This window comes from Pleurodeles waltl, chromosome 6, assembly GCF_031143425.1.
Source record: "Pleurodeles waltl isolate 20211129_DDA chromosome 6, aPleWal1.hap1.20221129, whole genome shotgun sequence".
In the NCBI taxonomy this organism is placed as follows: domain Eukaryota; kingdom Metazoa; phylum Chordata; class Amphibia; order Caudata; family Salamandridae; genus Pleurodeles; species Pleurodeles waltl.
This window is the reverse complement of record NC_090445.1, coordinates 617,567,789-617,586,860: the sequence shown is the minus strand read 5'-3', so window position 1 is coordinate 617,586,860 and position 19,072 is coordinate 617,567,789. Positions and strand designations below refer to the sequence as shown.

Genomic DNA, 19,072 nt, shown 5'->3' with positions numbered 1-19,072 from the left:
AAGAGTTGTAGGAAGCTCACTGTGCTTGAACCCATGCAGAGGGAAATCCCTGGATATGCAATAACTGAAAATCTACTGCACGTAAACATGGTCTGACTTTGGGAGTCTAGGTTCTTACAACAGTTATGCTGATTCTTCACAGGGCTTCAACTCAGCCAAAGATTATCTTGCCATTCATGGGCCTGAAGAGGACACTATTGAGCAGTTCTGGAGGATGGCTTGGGAACACAACATCCACACTATTGTCACTCTGGTGCCCTTCAGCGAGATGGACGAGGTGAGTTAAGTGGGCTTAACAGGTAAACATCAATGGACATCGATAAGTGTGTTTTTTGGAGGTCAATTGTGGAACCAAGTGTTGCGTAAAGACTTGAATGGAAAAGAAGAACTCTTATGCTTTGGTTACAGTAAGAACAGACTCAAGAATGGGGTTAAATGGAAACACAATTACATTTCTCAGGCTTAGTGTAGAACTGTTGTATTGGGCCTCTGAATGAGCGTAGTAGTTTTACAGGACCTCGGCACCACTGGAAAGCTGCATACAATGTGTGTAGTACATTGATGGCAAGAAACTGAAGATCAACATTCTCTGGTAGTGTATTCTTGCAGAGATACAAATGCCCAACCCTTTGCATTACTGCCCAGTGAATGATACTCATTCAGAGCACTGGATTTAGTTTTAGTGTATCTGCCTCAGCAGTTTATTTTGTACCTCTGTATTATCAGAAAGCCTCTAAAATGCCTCGTACCTTCAGAAACCATTTAAAAAGCCACCCTTTCACAGCCATAATGGCTCTTTTTTTTTTTTGGGGGGGGGGGGACTTTGGGTCAAATGTAGCACACAGCTTTGTTCCTGGATGGGACATAAAGAGATTGTTACGTTAGTCCATAGAATATTCAATTGATGCATTGCAGCTCTTTCAGATACTGCATTTTCTGCTTGTAAGATCTGGCATCTTTTTGCGTGTTGCCCCTGTCTTTTTGCCTTCTGACCTTCTGTTTGTAAGGTATGCTGTACTTTCTATTGGCTGGTTTATTGTCTCTGTGCATTTTACCACTGCATATCAGTTCTAAAGTACAAGTGCTTCCTGTGTAAATTGTATTGATGATTGGGTTATCCATAATTGGCATATTTACTAGTATGTCCCTAGTAAAGTGCACTGGAGGTGCCCAGGGCCTGTAAATCAAATGCTACTAGTGGGCTTGCTGCACTGATTGTGCCCCCCCGCATGAGTAGCCCTGTAAACATGTCTCAGACCTGCCACTGCAGTGCCTGTGTGTGCAGTGTTGCACTGCTAATTCGACCTGACAAGTGTGCCCACTTGCCAGGCCCAAACCTTCCCTTTTTCATGCAAGTCACCCCTAAGGTAGGCCCTAGGTAGCCCAATGGGCAGGGTGCAGTGTATTTAAAATCTAGGACATGTACTGATGTGTTGTACATGTCCTGATAGTGAAATACTGCCAAATTTAGTTTTCACTATTGCAAAGCCTATCTCTCCCATAGGTTAACATTGGGGCTGCCTTTATATATCTTTAAGTGCAATTTCCCTTTGGGAGCAGATGGAGATGTGGAGTTTGTGTTCTCTGAATTCACAATTTAAAAATAAATCTTTTGGTAGAGTTGATTTTAAGATTCTGTTTGAAAATGCCACTTTTAGAAAGTGGGCATTTTCTTGCTTAATCATTTTATGCCTCTGCCTGCCTGTAGAATCCACATCTGGGTCAGATTGCCAGTTAGGCTGTTTGTGAGTTCCCTCTAGACAGTGACACAAAGGGAGCTGAGGTGTGTCCTCTATATCCTGATGAGTCTTCCTGGAATAGAGTGGGGAGGGAGGAGCTGACACCTTCACCGAAAAGAGCCTTGCCTGTCATCACACAAGGCAATCTCTGACCCCTTGGAGAATGTCTGGGGCCAGGCCTGGGCAAGGCAGGATCTTGTGAACAACAGAGACTTTCCTTTGAAGTTTGCCGACTTCAAAGGCCGAAATGAGCATAAGATGACCCAAAACCCCAGACTTTTAGAACACTTCTGGATCAAGAGGAACCTGTGCTAAGGAGAAGAGCTGGAGGAGTACCGCCCTTTTGTTGTGTGTGCTTTGCTGGGTTGGCCTGCAGTGGCTGCTTCTGCCTTAAAGAGGACACAGAATGGACTTTGCTGTGTATTTCCTGCTTTTGAAGTTTCTCCAAGGGCTTAAAGTAGAGCTACATCTTGTTGGAAGTTTCAGGGATATTAAAGGCTTCAGGCTCATCTGCCCACAGCACTGGAAACTGTGTTTCGTGCTGCAACAGAAGAAAAACCACCAAGACACCATTGACGACACTGCTGCCTGCACCAGGACCTGATGACGCTGCACGGAGCAGTGACCCACTTCGGACTGAAACCCTGCTCTCACAGACACCCCCACCTGACGCCGTCACCTAGCCGCTGCTTGTACCATGACCTGTGGACCCCCCACTCCACATCGCCATGGTATCCCTGCCGCCACCGTTCTCTGCTGTCGCCGTTGCCTGCACTGTGGCCTCAGGACACCGCTCATGAGGTACACGAAGCACCGTCCCGTCCCGCACCGCAGCCCTGGTCCACCAACACCAGTGCCATTGACTCCAGCATTGTCAACAAATGCCCCTGCCTGCATCGTAACCCATGGGTGCCGACCGAAGTCGTACCCCCGCCTTGGGCCTACCGACCACAGCGATTCAGCAATGACGACGCTGCTGCCTGCACCACGACCTTGAGACACCGCACGTCACACCTTCCCCCCGCTTCACACCACAGCCCTGGTCTCACCAATGTCGCAGGATGCCGTCACTGAACCGTTGCCTGCGCCATGACCTGGGAACACCACACGTCACATCATTCCGCTTCACACCGCAGCCCCAATGCCATCAACGCCAGCGCTTCTGACTTCGTTATCAGCCCGGAGTTTAATCTGCAACACCTGTGACTTCAAGGCCCTGATGATCCCTGTGCCGGCCTCTGGAACCGACACTCAACGATGACTGCTGACACCAGCGACACCACACTCTGGGTCTCATCGCGAGGATCACAACTGCCTACGTTTCCAAGGTACCGTTTGCTGGTCTTCCTGACACCGTAGCTGGCCCGTGACCCCGTGGTCAGCCTGAGCTGTTGGATTTGTTGTTTACGATGCTGTGATAGCCCCGGACGGAGATATGGACTTCAAGGACCTGTATTTTTAAGTTAATTCTTGCAAAATTCATATCTTTATTACTGAATGTTGGATTTTTCTCATTTTGACCTTGTTTGACATGGATAAATATTGGCTATTTTTCTAAAACTGGTGTGGTGTCGTTTGTAGTGTCTTCACTGTATTACTGTGCGTTATGTGCAAATGCTTTACACATTGCTTCTGAGATGAGCCTGACTGCTCGTGCCAAGCTACCAAGGGGGTGAGCAGGGGTTATCTGAGCTGCGTATCTCCCTTACCCTGACTAGAGTGAGGGTTCTTACTTGGACAAGGTGTAACCTGACTGGCAACTAGAGACCCCGTTTCTAACACCTCTCCGCTATAGGATCTTCAATTTATTCTCAAGCTTTGCATGAGTGTCTGAGTGAGGACCAAGAAAACCAAGTAGCTCCTGGAGTAATCATACATATCTTGAGTAACTCGGAGGACAGACTAGGGATTTGCATCTCCTGTCAGAATACAAACAGTAGTGCTGAGTGAATGTATGAAATCGCTATCTTGGGACTTCATTATTACAAGTGTTAGAGTGACTTTCCAGAAGAACTTTGACAAAGTATATTGCTATTTGGTAATCAGTAACTTTTTTTGCGTAGAAAATGTTCATACAAGAAACCAATCCACATTGATTTTACCTGTCTAAAGGCATGGTTTCATACAAAATCTGATACTTTTATCACAAAGAGTTGCCTTGTATCCAGGGTTGGACTGGGGTGAAAAATAGGCCCGGGCATCCTATAAAAAAAGTGGCCCACAATTGTGGATTAAGCCTTTTTGCATAACACTGCTTCAGTGTTTGAAGTAGTAACAAAATAAGGAGGGGTGTTCGCTGAGAGACATGTCCTAAAAAACAGAAACAGAATGATCTGTCTAGCTGTCAAGATCTAGGATTATAACTTTTGTTTTCTTAGCTCCACTGAGATTTAAAAAAAGCAAACATTGCCAGCTCTCCTTGTGCATGGATTAGTTTTCACTAGTGAACCACAGTTGAATATCAGTGAGGTCATTTTCTGTTCAGGTCCCCTGCTCAATCTACATACATTAATGTGCCCGTAGCAGGACCAAGTTAGCTTTTTGTATCAATGTGCCAGCCCAGCAGGGGGCTGGAATTGATGACTCCTGTCCTGTTGGTGAAGGGAAGATAACAAGGCCTTCAGAAAGGCCCCTTAGGACTCTGCTAGGCCGCTGGTAGCATCTGAACAGGCACAGATCGATCTCAAATCAGCCACCGCTCTGTCCTAAAAAGCAGCCTATGGCTACATATAAGACACTGGCCCATCGGCTATTGCACGAGTGCCCGCCTTACCAATCTGACCCTGCTTGTATCCCATAACAGTTTTGTTTATCCGAGCATTTAAACATTCAGCAAACACTGAATGATTCCAAAGACTGTACTATTTATGACAAAAATCTTCCAAATTAACATTATGCTGCTTTATTGAAACTTTAAATCACTCAAGCGTACACAGAGAAAGTAATATTGAAAGAAGGAAATATGTCAATGGCTTTACCAGAGAAAATCCAAAATTTGCAAGTCGCAATTCAGGATGCAGGATGGTGTCCCTGACAACATCTGCGACTCGCAAGGGGGTCGCAAAGGCCCACCTCATTAATATTAATGAGGTGGGTCACAATTTGCGACCCCCTTGCGACTCGCAGCAGACCACCATGTCTGTGACTGCTCTTAAGTAAAGCAGTTTTTTTTTTTTTGTAATGCAGCCCGTTTTACTTAAAGGAAAACGAGATGCATTACAAAATGAAAAAATGAAACGTTTTTGTTTCATTTTTTCAGAGCAGGCTGTGGTCCATAGGACCACTGCCAGCTCTGAAAAAATGTTTTCCATGCCATTCACAAAGGGGAAGGGGTCCCCTGGGGACCCCTCCCTTATGGCGAATGGGTTACCACCAGTGTGACACTGGTGGTAACTGAGATTGCTTTGCGACCGCGTTCGCGGTCACAAAGCAATGCAGCATCACGCTGCGACTCGCAATTAGGAAGTGGAACACCCCTTCCTAATTGCGACTCGCAGTCCCGTTTTGTGATTCGGTAACCAGGTTACTGACTCGCAAAACGGGAATTAGGCATCGCGATGTGGGTTTTGCATGTCAGAAACAGCGAAATTCACTGTTTGCGACGTGCAAAACCTTTCCTACATCTGGCCCCTAGTGCGGTATTCAACTGCTGGCTCTCCCGCCTTCTGGAAAGTTGTGATCAAGCTTCACAAAGTCTAGTCTGAAACATCTTCTTAGACTTAGGGCGCTTAGTATGCAGGACAGAGAGCTCAGTGTCACAAGTGATGTTTGTGTGCAGCTAGCTCTTAGGTGTGGCAGAAAAAGCAAGTCTTTGCTGTTATATGGAGGATCGTAGCAATGGGCAGTTTGCTTATGCTTTAAAAACGTATATTGCTTTCTTAGTGTTGGGTGATTAAAGGAGGACATAGTTTGAACGTCTATTTTAATTACCGTTTTCTTCAGAATCCAGAAGCATGTGGGCCTATGCAAATCTACATAGTATATTTAGTGGCTAGATATGGCCAATCTATGCTATATGCATGAGTGAGAACCAGGCATGCTCCCATCTATCGAATATGCATCAAACGTGATTTGTGAATGACCCCCTATAATTGCACAATATGTGAATATGGGACTAGTCTCCTCCATTTTCTTTCGGACCCCTGGAATGTTACTCATACATTGTATGGTGTAAAATTGTGTCATTGTTCAAGAGGCTCCGTGCATCTTTTTCAGAAAATGTTTTGTGTCCGATTTTTGTGACTTTTAAGGCCTATAAGTAAGTCGTGAAATTCAGGCACTTTGTATCAAGAAGTCTTACTCTTTCGTTTGAAATAGACGAGGGTGTCTCAAAGATAGTGTGTTTCTGAAAAACAGAATTATCCAGATGTAGAAGTGAAGGTGTAATATAATCAATTTGGGTGAGAATGTTTAAATGTACCAATTGTGAGATAGGCTGGCACAACTGTGAGGCTGTGAGTGTCCTGGCTCAGTCAACTGATTCATCATATAATCTCTAAGCCACTTTTTGTCTCCCTGTCCCTTATTTGGCCTGTTGTCGTCTGGTTGCTTCTAGAAGTTGTGCACTGTGGACAATACATGGTATCTTCTGTAGGACACCACAGCATCTTAAGCACTCAGCAGTGCTGGGGCTCATAATGTAGATATGCTGCTTCCCCTCACCATATTTAACAAGGGTGTCCCTGTCTCCCCAGCTTCCAGAATGCTGGCCTGTGGACGCCAGTCCGATCCGCAGTGGTGGTGTGACTGTTCATCTTGCGTCAATGAAGAGCATTATGGGCTGGAAGTGCACGCACCTCAAGATGAAGCACGTGAGTATGTGCGTCTCTGGACCTTGGTGTGGAGTTGTCATTGGGTTGGAAGCGGTAAAGTGCCATGGTCCTTTTGTTAGGAGTGAGGTCATGCCCACAGGACAAGATTTCAACAGGGTGAATTGGGTTCAAATGTATCCTGCTTGGGGTAGGACTGGGAATGGAAAACAATCTCTAGGAAACATTCAGACTGCAGACAAGAAGTTGGCAGAAAGGGAGGAAACTCAGTATGGGCGGTGTCACGATGGGTATTGCCAATATAGTCAGCCTAGGGTTTGCCAGTGCTTATTTGTTATTTTTACAACGCTTGCAAGCAAATAAATTCAAAGGGAATACTGACAGTAAAGCTGTTAGGTCATAATCTAATAGACACAGTCAGAGCACATTTAAGTTAGCTCAGGGCCGGGGTTGGAACTTGTTTTAGGCATCTTTCTGTATCCGGCAAGTTTTAGCCGATAACACTGGTTATATGTCTTAGGTGATGAATGCACTTCCTCATAGATGTTACTTACTTTACAGATGTGAATCGTCTTAAACTAACCTAACTGTATAATAGCTGCCTGCTGTAAGGCATTGCTTGTAACCAGCAGGTATCAGGATTGTATTCTATGTAACATAGTCCAGAGGGTCAATGTGTTAAGTGCAGAGATCATTGTGGAGTGTGTCAGTCATAAGTTCCAGTACTAGTAAAATAGCTCACGGTGTTGTGTGCCTGCTGCAAATTATTGCATGGAACCTGCAGGTAATATAGCTGAATCCCGGCAGCTGCTAACTTAGTGTTTCATTTTTAACTCAGCGTTTCATTCTTCTAAGGTTGATAAAATTAATTTTATGAGTTTGGTAGGTCTACATATGTATTGTACAAGTCTGAAAATCAAACTCAGAATTATGTACAATGTAAATTGTCACTATGACATAATTTTAGCAAATATACATTGCATACATTGGATAGATACAGAGGGTGAGAAAGTAAAAAAACTCTCTCGGTTTGTCTCTTTGCCACATTGTGATGTCCAAAGCAGAGTATGTCTTTCTTTCCCTGTTGGGTTTCTGAGACTGAAAGGCAACTGCAACTGGCTAGTTGTGCTGCTTTTTGCTCATAATACCTGTTCACACCCACAGCACTATCTTTTTTATATAAAGAATTTGGTGCTGGCAGTGGGACCAGTAGTGAAGGGACTGGTGTGCGTGGGTGACTGTAATTCAGGCCCTTAATATTTCTAGCCTGTACTACTCCAACGCTGTGACCCTTGGACTGCCAGACTGTTATCAATAGATTGCAGGTGATCCACAATGCAGCGGCACGGCTGCTACTTAATCTACCTCTGAGAACCTAGGTTTCTACTCACCTTCATGCCCTCCATTGGCTTCCTGTGAGAAAACAAATTTTAAGACACTGGTTCTACTGAGCTTTAAATAGGAGAAGCGCAAGTTACTTGACCCCAGAACTCACTTCTACTGTTGTGCTGGGAAGCTCCTGCCCTCTAATAGGGCCCTAGGTAAGGTCCCAAGAATTCACCATACCAGCGCAGGTGGCCACTCTTTCTCCTTTCTTGATCCCTCCGAGTAGAAAAAACTTCCCCTGGACCTCCATTTGGCACGTTTGGAGCAAATCTTCAAATAGAAGTTGAAAACATGGCTTTGTACTCAGTCGCAATTGCACAACTGGAAGGCTAGCACAGGGACACTCCTACACTCCTTGGAGCATCGTGCACTTTACAAATTCCATTCATCATAATCATCTTCAAAAGACCTGTAATTTAAAATCCTCCTTAATGGTAAAATCGGATTTTAAGTCACAGTTCTGAAAATGACGCTTTTAGAAAGTTAGCATTGTCTTGCCTTAACCATTTGGTGCATAAAGCCTGTGTCCTGGGAACACGACTGTGAATAGTTAGCAGTTGGCCATATTGTATTCCGCTCAGACAGTAAGACAAAGGGGGACTGTGTTGGCAGTATTGCCATCATTGCAAGATGGGTGAGGCGGAGCTGTTCTCTGCCCCACTCACATTTCAAAGGGCTGCCTCCAACACACTCACCAAGGAACTTGACACTAGCCTTTTGTCACCCTATACCACTTGGAGCCTGGGCAGGGGAAGGAAGGACATTTCCAGCACCAGATAGAGGGGCAGCCTAGAACTTTCTCCCACTTCAAAGGCTGGGCACCAAGTATATAAATTGAATCCTCACATCAACTCTTGAGTACACTCCTGGGGAGGGCTCCCAAAAATGTTGCCTTATACTTCAGAGGACTGCCCTGCTGCTTTAGGCCTGCTTTAGGCCTGCTTTCTACCTCAGACATCTAGCCTACTGCTACCAGAGGACTACCCTGCTGCTTGAAGCCTGCCTTGTATCCTCAGAGGATTGCCCTGCTGCTTGAGGCCTGCCTTGCTTCTTGATTTCAATACTACCAAAGTGACTCCACGGCCTAGTTGGCAGGCCTCCTGTATGAGCTACAGGGACATAAGGAGCTGCAGTGACTGTGAACCCTTCACCTGGCCTCTGCCTGGAGTGAGGCTTGCCCCTCAATAGGTGCCCAATATGTTTTGTAATCTTATGCTATGTTATGTTAAAGAAATTTATAAAGCGTCTGGTTATTCCAAACTGGAGTGTCCCGGCACTAAGGTTCAATTACCAAAAGAGACAGTTCCAACTCTAGAATAAGGTGGTTTGAAAGAGCCAGGTCTTTAGCTTTTTTACAGAAGATCGGCTCTAGATTTCATGCCTAAGATCCAGTGGCAGAGAGTTCCATAGTTTAGGGGCTGAAAGCCTGAAGGACCAGCCTCCCATATGTGCTTTTCCCACTCTTGTGATTGATGTTAATGCTGCAGTTGAAGATCTAAGACTTTTCTTCAATCAGTGAGCAGTAATCAGGGGATGTAAATAGCGAGGGCTCTTTCCCACCAAAATTTTATGGCACAAGCACTGAGCCTTAAATGCTACTCTTTTCCTTAGTGGAAGCCAGTGGAGAGTGGCGAGAGCCTGTTCCAGCGAAGAACATTTTGGGGAGTTTAGTAACTGGCAAGCAGCACCCTTTGGAGCTTTAAAACTCCGCTCCTGGTGGCACCAAGGTACAGTATATTACAATAATCCAGTCTTGAGGTAATTAGGGCCTGAACAACAGTTTTCCTAGCAGTTACTGGCAGGAGGCCAATGTTTTTCCATAGCCTTTTGAAAATGCCAAAACAGGTGCCCATCTGACTAGAGATCTGTTTTTTTAAGCTAAGACTGGCATCAAACCAGACGTCAAGATTTTTCACTGGTTACTTTGTAACCATCACTGATCCCAGAGCGTCAGGCCACCAGGCCAAGGACCAGATTGAGGGTTGGTTCCCAAACACTGCAACTTCAGTTTTCTCAGTGTTCTATTTGAGACAGCTCTGTCCCATCCACCTGGCTAAGCTAGCCAGGCAAAATTTGAGGCATTCAGCTGAAGAACCCTGGTCCTTGGTGATGGTGATGATCAGTTGGGTATCGAATGCATAAGACACAATTTTGAAGCCCCAACTCTCAATTACCTCAGCCAGAGGATGCATGTAGAGATTAAAAAGCGTTGGACTCAGGGAAGAGCCCTGAGGCACACCTTGTTTCAGTGGGAAAATCTCTGAGAAGCAAGACTGTTGAACTACCTGAAATATGCAGTTCTGAAGAAAGGGGGATATCCACCTTAGGGCAGATCCACGAATACCATAGGACCACAGACCCTCCAACAGTATGCCATGAGGTACGGTATGAAAAGCCATGTTTAGGTCTAACATTATCAGAGCAGTTGTGTTGCCTTCATCTGCAATATGTCTCAGACACTCGGAGGCTAGCAAAAGAGCAGATTCAGTGTAGTAAGGGTGAAAGCCTGATTAAGTATCATGCAGCAGGTACTTCCACTCAATGAACTGCATAAGCTGCTGATTCACAGTCATATGTTTCCATTCTGGGGGCAACTGATCCGTATTAAAGCACAGGTACAACAGTTCACAGAGCACTGGTACAATAACCTCCATACCACGTTCCAGAATCTTAGGCAGGGCCGGGTCAGACGGAGATCCAGATTTAAACTTGGATATGAGCCACTGCAGAGCAGTCAGCGACAAAGTTTCAAACTTGGTGATACCGTCTCTGGGTTCAGTAAGGGTAAACCAAGATTTGTGGCAACGCGCTTCCCTAAATTCCTGAGGAAAGGTGGTATAGATTTTGTCTACTTTGTCAGAAAAGAATTGTGCAATCTGATTACAATTCTCGGTCGAGGGCACAGGCAACGCAGAGACGCGATCTAAGGAGGATAAGGATTTCATTACAGGGAGTGCAGAATTATTAGGCAAGTTGTATTTTTGAGGATTAATTTTATTATTGAACAACAACCATGTTCTCAATGAACCCAAAAAACTCATTAATATCAAAGCTGAATATTTTTGGAAGTAGTTTTTAGTTTGTTTTTAGTTTTAGCTATGTTAGGGGGATATCTATGTGTGCAGGTGACTATTACTGTGCATAATTATTAGGCAACTTAACAAAAAACAAATATATACCCATTTCAATTATTTATTATTACCAGTGAAACCAATATAACATCTCGACATTCACAAATATAAATTTCTGACATTCAAAAACAAAACAAAAACAAATCAGTGACCAATATAGCCACCTTTCTTTGCAAGGACACTCAAAAGCCTGCCATCCATGGATTCTGTCAGTGTTTTGATCTGTTCACCATCAACATTGCGTGCAGCAGCAACCACAGCCTCCCAGACACTGTTCAGAGAGGTGTACTGTTTTCCCTCCTTGTAAATCTCACATTTGATGATGGACCACAGGTTCTCAATGGGGTTCAGATCAGGTGAACAAGGAGGCCATGTCATTAGATTTCCTTCTTTTATACCCTTTCTTGCCAGCCACGCTGTGGAGTACTTGGACGCGTGTGATGGAGCATTGTCCTGCATGAAAATCATGTTTTTCTTGAAGGATGCAGACTTCTTCCTGTACCACTGCTTGAAGAAGGTGTCTTCCAGGAACTGGCAGTAGGACTGGGAGTTGAGCTTGACTCCATCCTCAACCTGAAAAGGCCCCACAAGCTCATCTTTGATGATACCAGCCCAAACCAGTACTCCACCTCCACCTTGCTGGCGTCTGAGTCGGACTGGAGCTCTCTGCCCTTTACCAATCCAGCCACGGGCCCATCCATCTGGCCCATCAAGACTCACTCTCATTTCATCAGTCCATAAAACCTTAGAAAAATCAGTCTTGAGATATTTCTTGGACCAGTCTTGACGTTTCAGCTTGTGTGTCTTGTTCAGTGGTGGTCGTCTTTCAGCCTTTCTTACCTTGGCCATGTCTCTGAGTATTGCACACCTTGTGCTTTTGGGCACTCCAGTGATGTTGCAGCTCTGAAATATGGCCAAACTGGTGGCAAGTGGCATCGTGGCAGCTGCACGCTTGACTTTTCTCAGTTCATGGGCAGTTATTTTGCGCCTTGGTTTTTCCACACGCTTCTTGCGACCCTGTTGACTATTTTGAATGAAACGCTTGATTGTTCGATGATCACGCTTCAGAAGCTTTGCAATTTTAAGAGTGCTGCATCCCTCTGTAAGATATCTCACTATTTTTGACTTTTCTGAGCCTGTCAAGTCCTTCTTTTGACCCATTTTGCCAAAGGAAAGGAAGTTGCCTAATAATTATGCACACCTGATATAGGGTGTTGATGTCATTAGACCACACCCCTTCTCATTACAGAGATGCACATCACCTAATATGCTTAATTGGTAGTAGGCTTTCGAGCCTATACAGCTTGGAGTAAGACAACATGCATAAAGAGGATGATGTGGTCAAAATACTCATTTGCCTAATAATTCTGCACTCCCTGTATTGTGAAAATCTCTCATGCAGAATTCTGAGCCAGCTCAATGTTCTGAGCAAAGAATTGTCTGCAAGCAGATTTGACCTGTTTATGGTAATCTTTCAGGACCTTTATGTATAGCACTCTCTCAGTGGCACTATAATTCCTGCGCCACTGCCGCCACTGGACCTTTGAAAGTGGTGCTAAATGTGCTTCTCTATCCAAAACGTGAAACTTGGGACTTGCAAATATTATCACCAAGAAGTGGCTCAAGACCCAAAACGTGGCCTGAGAACTAACGGGGACCTACCTGCTCACCAATCCGCCAGAGATATATCGCCGGTTAGCCTGACTTCATTAAGCTGGACCTCTCAGAAAGGAATCTGGTCCGGCCTCATAAAGCTCTTGTCTGCTACAGCCTTTGTTAAATGGCAGAACGTAGACATCTTTACCAAGACTTCATCTAGTGGCTCCCTGACAGCAACGCTGCTTCTTCTAACACCACTGGCTGCCTTGCCATGCTGAACTTTACCTTAGGAGGTTTTCTTAAAAACTAATTCTAAAGAAGCCGAGGCTGGCCACAATCCATCTCTTTTAGCTGAACCACGCTCCATCGCAGTTGCCTTAACTTGTGGCTTTGCCCTGGTCTCACATGACCAGATACCTTTCATAACTCTGGTTTTACAGACTGGGTTTAATATGTTTTTGTGGCATTTTGTTGATTCAATTTTACTCTATTTTTCTAATTTGGTGTGGGTTTTTTCTTGTGTTGTGCTCTCATTTTATTACTCTTGTGTGCTGAATAACTACTGAACACAGTAACTCTAGTTTAAGCCTGACTGCTTTTGTGCCAAGCTAATTTAGAGAACTTTGTGGTTCACCCTGACAAGGACTGTGGTGGTTGCTTGTGAAGGGGTTTCACCCCAATTTCATACACAAATACATCTAATTCCACTGACTAGAGTGGTGAATTATGTATGCAAAAATAATACAAAATGTCTCCATTTTGGTGCACCTTCATCTTCAGCGCCCTCTGAACAAGCATGAGCCTGTTGTGACCAGTAGCATTTGAAATCCTTGGTGGAGAGTGCACTTGCTTATGCACCCTCTAATTTGGATTTATGTGACCCCAACGTTTTCCATCTGGTACAGTGACTGGAGGAAAACAAGGCAATAAAATAATTACTTATCAATGCATTTCACTACCCCAAATCTGCTGCCCCTCATCCCAGTCCATAACAAAATTAGACAGACCCACCATCCCTCAGCTTGTACCAAGTAAGTCCTCTTTCTGTTTTCATGTCCAATATGGACTTAGGGCTCCTCCTCCTTTCAAACATCCTGTGAATAAAAAGACCAAAAATGAGGTGCTGAAGAAATACTCACCAGGAAGAGCCTTAACTGATATGAGGGAGACCTTATTGGGTGTATTGACGTATACAGTTAGTAATGGTGTTATCACCCCCTCATTGGTCCCCTTCATCCCAGTTCATAACGGGAGGAGAACTACACAAGCCCTAAAGATAAATTAATTATGCAGCAACTTTTGATGCTTATCATTGTATATTATCAACAACAATGACTTCAATGCTGCCAACATTTCAACCACGTTTTTTAGATGTTTCATCCAATACATCCAACCTGTAGTGTTTCACAAATGTATGGTGGGATGCCAATGTAGCCACTCTATATATTTTATGTATGCAGAGAATGATCTGGTTGGTCCACCTTCGGTCTGGGATTGGGCAGTTCCCCAAATGAATTGTAACACTAGAAAATTGCCTGCCAAATACACCTGCTCAGAGTGGATGAGGACACCTTTTTACCCTTATTAACGCTTTCAAACAAAATAAAGAGAGATTTTGAATCTCTAAATTAATATATACGATGTAAATACAGTAAAAGCGCACTCCTAACATTAAGGGAGGATACTTTCTGCTGCTTCTCGTCTCCTGAAGTACAGGAAGGATTATCTCCTGCTCAAGATTACATTTTGAATTTATCTTGGGAATGAATCTGGGATCACCCTGTCCGACAGACTTTTAAGATGGGGGTACATCACCACTAAAAATCCCAATGCTTCTTGCTGATGTAATTGCTAATAAGATGGCAGTTTTCACTGCTAAACATACTGTATCGTTTCTAAAGGCTCAAAAGGTTCCACCTATAGCCCTCTCAAGACAGTAGGCAAATCCCAAAAATGGGATCCTCACCAAGGAAATTGTTTTTTTTCATAAACAAAACCGCTTTTATAATCTGCACACAAGAGGGATCAGATTAACTACATCTTCCCAAACACTACTAAATGCTCAGATGGTCACCCATTGACCTGCTAGAGCTGAGGGAGCTGGATTTTAAGAAGCCCCTCTCTTATAAATTCAAACATTTGGCAAAGGATACCCTGAGAAAGAAACTAGTGATTTAATAAAACACTGTTTCAAGATTGAGCTCCGATGATTTTTATTAGAGGCCTGAGTAGAATCTTTCCTAGACAGTTGGACCTCTTCTGCAACCTGACTAGTGCAACCTAGGTTAACTAATCTGAGATTTATTTAAAGCTCCAAGCCGTTAGACTCAGCTGTCAGAACTACCACAGCTGCAACTCTGGAAATTGTAAGGGCAATGGACTTACCGGGGATATAAAGAATGAGCCCTTGGGCAGGCTCATCAGGAGAGAGAACCATCTCCGCTAAAAAGGTGCCTCAGAAATCACCAATACTCTCTACCCATGAATAGGGAGGAGGGAAATAGGTGGAAAAGCATAGAGAATAGCTTGTGGCCAAGGAATCCAGGGAGGGTCCACCGCACAAGCCTGAAGACAATAGATCTCTAAACAAAAAAAATGGAAGTGTTGCATTCTTTTGAGACACAAACATGTCTCTCCGAGGATTGCAAAATAAGTGACAATTCGAATGGCAGCTCCTTGAATTTGAAATGCCTCCCTTCCACCACAAACCTTAGGCAGGGTTGACTGTAGGAATGGATAGAGATATAGAAATAGGCGTCCTCTAAATCCAAGGTTGTTACATAGTTAGCTTCTTTGCTCACAATAACAAGTATGTATAACAAGAGCATTCAAAGTTGTTTCAGGTAGCCCCACTTACCAGTACTTCAGGTTCAGTACAGGACGAAATGTTCCAATCTTTTTAATACCAACAAAAGGTTTGAATAAAAACTTTCTCCCTTCTGTTCACATGGGACCTGGACACCTTTTTCTGGAGTAATGTTTCTACGCCTGACAACATAGCTTCTCTCTTTGTCCTGTTGTTTGACAATGGTGCATTCCTGAAAACCAGGAGAGAAAGAAACTGCTTGAAATGAGTTTTGTAACCATCTTGCACTATTGAAAGAAACCAGTAATATGTTACAAGAGCAGTCCATTGAGGAAGGAAGAACTTTATCCTGGCTCCAACTCCATGCAGTAATTTGCTGTTGGCATCTTTCTCAGACTGTCCTTGAGATTGGGGCAAATTAACAAACATGGCTCCCCGACCATAAGCTCTTCCAAAAAAAGGGAAAAGACATTTCCCCTCTTGCGACTGCTGAGTCTGCATTTTTTCCTGTGATAGTTTGAATGGTTTTAATACTTCCTCCTCTGCTGTACCTCTCTGTACCATGAGATCAGTGGTGCGTAGCAGCATCACAATACAAGTTACCAGACAATTGTAAATGAGCACTTGAGGTGAAAATAAAAAATTGTTCGCCCACTGCTGCAAATGTGGTGATTATGCATTACAGCACTGATCATCACTTCAGGTTTATTTTACTACTGCAGCAGGGTTAACTTGGGTTCAAAGCATCACAAGGGTTTTGGGGCAAGGAATGAAGACACCTCTATCTCGGGTGACACAGTGTTATCCTGTTTCTTGACTACGAATCTGCGTTGTATACGTTTTTCAGTCATCTCCGCAATTACCACTATGCGAACGCTTCTGTCAATTTTTCAGATAATGGCACTCTTTAACGGCAGGAACAATGTTTTTTTTTCTCATCCAAAGCCAGCAATTGTATATCCAAAGTAGGGACGTGATAGGTGGGTCCCTGTTTCTGAAGGTAGCTCTCCCTGGCCTCTGGATATATGCCACAGAGGAACTGGGAAGGTATTATACTTTCTTCCTCTTTTGTGTCTGTCAGGAGAAGAAGACGAAGGAGAGGCTGATCCACCGCTTCCATTTCCCACTGTGGAACGACGAGGATGAACCGAATGGTGAATCCATCATCAAGTTCCTAGTTGCACTCCGACAGAGTGCACCGGGCAGGAAGAGATCAGCTCCCTTGCTGATTCACTGCAGGTGAGGATCCATCTCTCTTTTATTTATGTATGCTTCTGGAGATTACTGTCTTTGGATTATGGGGACAAACTGCTGGTACAGCTCATCAACCCCATTAGAAACTGCCTGCAACCTTGCATGTAACGGGGGCCGAGGCCCACAACTCACTCTAACAAAAATGATTTAATGGGCCTGTTTTTTTATTCTAGTGCTGGAGTGGGCCAGATGGGCATTGTCCTGGCTCTGGACTGTCTGCTGCACCAGACAAAGAGTGAAAAGAGTGTGGATGTGTATGGTGTCACCCTAAGGATCGCCAAGAGCTGCTGCTTCATGACTCCCACACTGGTACGCTGGGCTTTGCATGAATGGGAAGGGGTATGTCTTGGGTACTTGCAGAGGGCTTTGCTTAAGAGTGTGATCCCCACAGGATCTGTTGTGAATACTTGTGAAACTTGTGAATTACACAAGGGTTTGTGTTGTCAGACAGAAGGCATGATTGAGCACTGCTTACAAAAGTAGGACTTGTGATACTTACAACGCTTCATCCTAGTAGTATGTGAACCTTTTCCAAATGGGTTCAATAGTGTTATACAATCAGTGTCCATCAGCTATACCCACTTGTTTGTGCCAAATGCATTGCCTTCATCCAGATCTGTGTTCTACCTGGCTCCATATTTCTTCTAAATACATGTAATAATCTATTACAAAGATTAAATTCAATATCCATCCCCTATCGCAAGTAACAAAACATAGCCGTCTACATAAAGAAATCTTCAAGACTATGTTTCGGATATATTCTAGGTTTTATGTTTGCATTTGCACAGAAATGTACAGTATTAAACTTTACATCAAACACAACAATACTTTCCAATTTGGCAATACAAATCATGACTTAGATACATTGATGCTGCACAAAGATTGTAAAATAGTGGATTATTATTTGGGGTGGATTGCCACCATTTCAAGGAAGAACAATATCTTATCAGGGTGAACCCCAAAAGCTCAAATCCCTAGCAGGAGTGGCACAGAGCAGACAGACTTACCTTAAGGTAAATTGTAAAGAGGGTTTCTTGTACTAGACCAGTATTTCAGTTAAAACATAATACCATAAAATTCTCAAACTGAATTAGAAACCTTCAGTACATTTTAATAAAATTACACTAAAATGACAAAAATCCAGTAAGGGAACCTAAGATGTGAATTTTTAAAGTTTTAATTGAAAATAGCTTCAAACAGCCAGTCTTTGGTTACAGCAAGGAGGGTTTAGTCCTCTTTTGATCATGTCCAGAAAGTGTTCTTAAGAAAGCATCTTGGGGTGCCAAATTTACTGCTGGTACTAGCTAGTGGGAGGGGGTCACTCCTTCCTAACCAATGGGGTAACAATTTCAGGGCAAACTTGACCCCTTTTTCAGAAGGTCCTGTTTGCCCTACTGCAAGGCCTGTAGGCCCCTTACCCCTAAAACTCAAGATCAGAAATAGTTTTTCCCTTGTGCAGAGCCTGTCTGTCCTCCAAAAAAGGTGCACATGAAACTGGATAGCCGCCTCCTTTGTGGATGCTCAAAACTGGTTCTGGGGAGCAGCTTCCCTCCCACTGGGTTTGAAGCCAGTCTGACTGGGGAAACTAAGATTTCCCTTCTCAAGATCTCCCCTTACATTTACTTGTGGATGGGTAGGCTCTTTTCAAGTTAAAGAAGTTCCAGGATCCACCCTAGGTGTCTTCTTCCTGCAAGGGGAACTAAAACACCTCCCTACACCCAGGTCAATGTTTCTGCATTGGGAGCAATTTTCACACCTCATTAAGGTCAAATCAGGCAGGCCAGCTGTCAGTAGGCTAATAGTAATGAGCCTACTGGAGGGTCAGGCAAGTAAAATGTTACTTTTCCTAAATATTTACTAAACATCCACCTTCATGATTAAATGACATTTGTAATAAATATTAAAAAGGTCTTTGAATTACTTTTTTGTATTAGTTTAGTGTCAAATGTTACATATTAGTTTATAATCCATGCTTTGACATTTTCTAGGAATTCTATGGCCCTGACCGTGAAAATAGCTTTTGGGGGCTAGTCACTGGAGGACCATGGCAACTTTAAATTCACACATCTTCACTTGTACTGTACCTAATGGGCAACAGGGATCACAGTGGGGTGACATTAATATTTGAAAGCAGTGGCAGTGTCACCTGACTGTCAAAAACGGTTATTCTGACAGGTTTGATAGCAGGCTTTTAGGCTGCTGCAGTCAGGCTACAGATGGCTTTGAGCATTCCATTTGTATGGGCCCAGTTTGTGAATGGCACAATATGTGCTATGGTCCATAGGTGGCCTTTCAGTCCTCAGGGGCATGTTCTACACCACAAACTAGGGACCTGTAAGCAAGTACATGTGTCAATCAGGAATAAGCCATTTTAACTATGTTTAAATG

General features: G+C 43.8%; 1 protein-coding gene across 5 annotated transcripts in view; it reads left to right on the top strand.

The window, feature by feature from the left end:
* Positions 1-19,072, top strand: part of LOC138300066 (receptor-type tyrosine-protein phosphatase V-like) — a 573,371-nt gene that overhangs the window by 526,112 nt on the left and 28,187 nt on the right. For all 5 annotated transcript variants that reach the window (XM_069238934.1, XM_069238932.1, XM_069238933.1 and 2 more), the window contains 4 exons: positions 143-277; positions 6,434-6,550; positions 16,512-16,669; positions 16,858-16,993. In XM_069238934.1, coding sequence (XP_069095035.1) covers positions 143-277; positions 6,434-6,550; positions 16,512-16,669; positions 16,858-16,993 — 546 coding nt within the window. The remainder of the gene's footprint in view (positions 1-142; positions 278-6,433; positions 6,551-16,511; positions 16,670-16,857; positions 16,994-19,072) is intronic.